At 52.8% G+C, this 3,876-nt stretch overlaps 1 protein-coding gene across 1 annotated transcript; it reads left to right on the forward strand.

The window, feature by feature from the left end:
- Window positions 1-260: 260 nt before the first annotated feature.
- On the forward strand, window positions 261-1,082 carry BBK36DRAFT_1200035 (hypothetical protein; the record flags this gene model as incomplete). Its single annotated transcript, XM_024897111.1, has 3 exons — window positions 261-367; window positions 470-564; window positions 777-1,082. 3 exons carry the CDS (start codon window positions 261-263, stop codon window positions 1,064-1,066), a joined length of 492 nt encoding a protein of 163 aa, XP_024744936.1. The 3' UTR covers window positions 1,067-1,082.
- Between the last annotated feature and the right edge of the window lie 2,794 nt (window positions 1,083-3,876).

Here is a 3,876-nt window from a genome sequence, read left to right on the forward strand (position 1 = left end):
GGGCATCCTAGGCTTGATGCACTTCCAGAACGAGGCTCGTGCATCGAGCTAGTACGAGCCGCCGCCCTGGAGCCCAGCAACCCAGACTCGCCAGATATATGTACTTCGGCCTTTGATACAAGGGTGAGAAGCGCATCTGAATCCCTTCCGTCAGTCCAGCTGCCCATCTCATCCAACGACGCGGAAAAGGCTGGTCGGAACTGCATTGCCACAAGCCTTGATACGATGCGGCCAACGAGAACTCGCCCCTTATCGCCACTATGGTGCGCCCAGGCGGGAAAAGGATTCAAGGCTTCGAGAGCGCCGGATGGCCCATGTCTCTCAACGCTGCTGCATATTACCTGCTTCGTACACGTATGGACTACAAGTAAGTAGTATGTTGGCTATACTCCGAATTACTGGTATGTTCGGAGCGCGAAAGCATGCAGTGCATAGGAGACCAATGCTTGACTGAAACCGTATCCTACAGGGCAATTATTCGCCGAGTTCTTGGCTTTAACCCGGGAACACGGCTAAAGCTGCTTGTCCTGGCCTTGAATGGATCAACAGCTCTGGTGGGACGCGGTACGGCTCGAGCTCTTAATTTGGCTGGCCGACGTCCTACACAGCAGAAGCATGAATCGTTTCCGACAACCGAATGGCTCGTGAGACTCGGGGTATGAAGTAAGCCGCGGTGCTACCACTGACGAGTACTACCACCGTCGACACTTCAATCAATTCGAGCCCAAGCTGAAGCGGCTTCGGCGACCACCGGTTGAGACGCACCTGCACGATAGATCCGGCGTATTTGGAACTCGAACACACTGTGGCGGTGGAGGCGCAACTGGCTATTGTCGACGCCTGGCTGCGACGTGTGTCTCGTGCTGAGACCTGTCAATCCGACATGACGGTCCAGCCAGTGGATGCGGGAACCCCCTCTGCCAGTGAGATCCAAAAGCTCGCAGCACCTGTACCGGACGACCGGCAGCATATCCTTGCATGTCTCAAGCCACTGTGGAGAAGCTCACAGACGTGGCGCCATTTCTCCAAGATTCGCCCTTCCAAGCTGCCAAGTTCTGCTCTTTAGGTGGGGGGCTCGGAGACAATACTTGGATGTACCAAGCACGAAGCACCATCAGGTCAATGACATGCTCCTGTTGAGCGAGGCATTCGCCAATGCAGCCAGGCGACTGAGCGAGCCGCGAGTATGTCCTCTTTGCCCCATGCGTGTCCTTATTGAAGAGGCTTCAATGCAGAGCGGCCTTAGAAGTGGGAGATACAATGGACGAATCTTCTCAGGGCACTATTGAAGGGAACCTCGGTTTGGGGTTCAATTTAAGTTAGGCGGTGCGACCCGCGACCGTTGTTTCCCGCCGCAGAAACCAGCCATAGTCGTCTGTATGTGCTGGATACCTTTCAGGATTCGAGGATCACTTGTTGGACTGCTTTGCTGACCACATCACGTTTCTAGGCCGATGTATGTATCCCGCACGAGGGAGCATGCTAGTCGAATGCAACAACCTTGCCATGCCAGCTGAAAGACGGACAAAAGCCAAAGAACAACAAGGCCCCACGCACCCTCTACGACAAAGGGGAGAGGAGCGGGGAGAGGGGAAGGAATGAGAGAAGAGAGACCACTCCTTGCTTCGCACCCTCGTCGACCACAGTTGGCCTCAACAAAAGTGCAAATACGACTCGCCCAAAAGTCATTGCCTCGCATCGTATCATCTTGTGCTAGCCGCGACGCCTGGATCTCCTGGAAGCCATTAGTGTTTCAGCCCCAATGCAAAAAGAAAAGAAAAGGGAGCCGAAATACGTGCCAGGACCACAGCCGTGGACCAACAGCAACAGAATCACCACTCATCACACATAGTACTTGAGTTTGGCCGGCGCATTAACACTGGGCAATGGAGCATCTGTGCTGAAATCCGATGCCTTGCGTCGGAAGTCCTACCGGTATGCTTCGCGCAATACTGTACACTCCACATGTTGCCACTAACTCAGCTTTGCCAGCAGTCTTTGCTGAGTTGGGACCGCCGCCGTGTGCCACCGTGATTGGTCCTTAGTCCCACGGAAAGGTGTCAAGTATTGTGCACTCGTTGAAAGATCATAACGCTGAGTGCTGAGCCCATAGCCGCTTCTGAAGACTGGAGCATAGAGTCTCGGAGCCGGCCCAGCAATATCATGAGTTACCTCAAGTGTGGTAAGAAGGGATACGCATCATAGGACCTTACTATTTCTAGCTTATAGCTTTGCCAAGTCGCAAATGCTACTGACGTCTCTCGGCGGAGGCAATCCTGTACTCGACTTGATCACATTGCTGCGACTGGACGGCCAATCTCAGGGGTGTAGAGAGGTCCGCGGCGTTGCATTGTTGGTTTGGCTTCTGCAACTAATACATCTCGAGGCATGCTGTTGCAGTACCAGTGCTGTTGAGCCGACTGGACGTTCAGCCTTGTCCAACAAGAAGTTTCTCATTGATGTTATACTATATTGTATTGTATTCCAGTCGCGGAACACGGAAACCTTGCCGGACGAGGCTATCTATTTCTTGCGGGTTGACGGGGCCCTTATCACAGCGGCAAGATCTTTCCATTATCCTCAATTGGTGCTCTTTCGGTTCAGCTACCCATTAACGTGCAGCATCTGTCTTGTCTTATGTTCCTGGACCGGGCGATGCTACGTCTGCCATCTGAAGATCGATCCATGGCACTCAGCATTTGATACGAGCATACGAAACTCGCTGACACTGTTCTATCCAGCAGTCTCGGGCTGATGAAAGAACCCAGCGTCAGACCATAGGAGGCTTGGCAGATTCAGCACGTTTTGAGATCGACCCTTTTTCGCAGTTCGATTAGAGTATTTCCGCATCTGGACTTGATCGCCTCTTCCTTTCGAAGCTGATACTCGACGCACTCGTCAAGTTGTCCTGAAGCCAATACATCAGTTTTGTCTCTATGTTTAGAGAGAAGAGACCTCTGGTCTTGAGTATTCAATAAAGTTTCGCGCCAAATCTGTGCCGCTACGGACTTGACATTCACCCTCCATATTGCTGATGGCAGAAGCAGGGGTTCCTTGAATGGGGGCAGAAAACCATTGGTCTGCTCCGCGCAGCATGCATATGCAACTTTGGGAATCCAATGGCTAAGCAGGCAACTTCCATGTAAGTGCCAGCGAAGCCCCGACAGTCTGGTAACGCACAACTCTGATCGAGGCGTATCTCCTCGCCAAATCAGAACTTCGTGTTGACAGATTCACTAGCAGACACTTAGCTTCCCTTCCGGACTTGGATCCAATTGGACGGTTGGCATTTGCTCTAGACAACATCCCTCCGGATGTGTTATCCGCGAACAAGTTGGTGCCTATCCGTATCTGCCATCAAGTTTTCTCGGTACCGACTTTCAGCCCCAAGACGCTACCATGAGCTTGTGGCGCTCCTATCTGCTGGGTATCCAATGTGACCTTGCTCACGCGCAACTTGGCACGTCCAGAGACCAAACGTGCTGGGACTCACTTGAGAGAACCTGCGAGTAGGAACCATCGTACGTACCTTGAAACTTGTCTGCAGCAGCAGAAGAGAATGGCTGGTACGGAGTATATCCTCCGCACGGCACGCCGGCTGGTTCAAGCAGCATCTGCTAACGATACAATAGTAGGTAGTATCTGGTACGGAGCAGACGCAACGGCTTCTTCCTCTTGCAGGGTTTTGTGCCGTCACTTAGTCAACTTCGTCATGCTCACCGAATCTCAGAGCAGGACAGCTGGGAAATGCTGCCACAGCCGACGCGTGATCCGTTGATGAGAAGCACAGGGGCCAGCGCCAGCTATTCTTAGCCCCGCAGGATGAACGGACTAAGACGAATCAAGCAGATTATGCAGAAAACCCCCAATTCGGAC

The sequence above is a fragment of the Trichoderma citrinoviride genome (genome assembly GCF_003025115.1).
Source record: "Trichoderma citrinoviride strain TUCIM 6016 unplaced genomic scaffold BBK36scaffold_67, whole genome shotgun sequence".
NCBI lineage: Eukaryota > Fungi > Ascomycota > Sordariomycetes > Hypocreales > Hypocreaceae > Trichoderma > Trichoderma citrinoviride.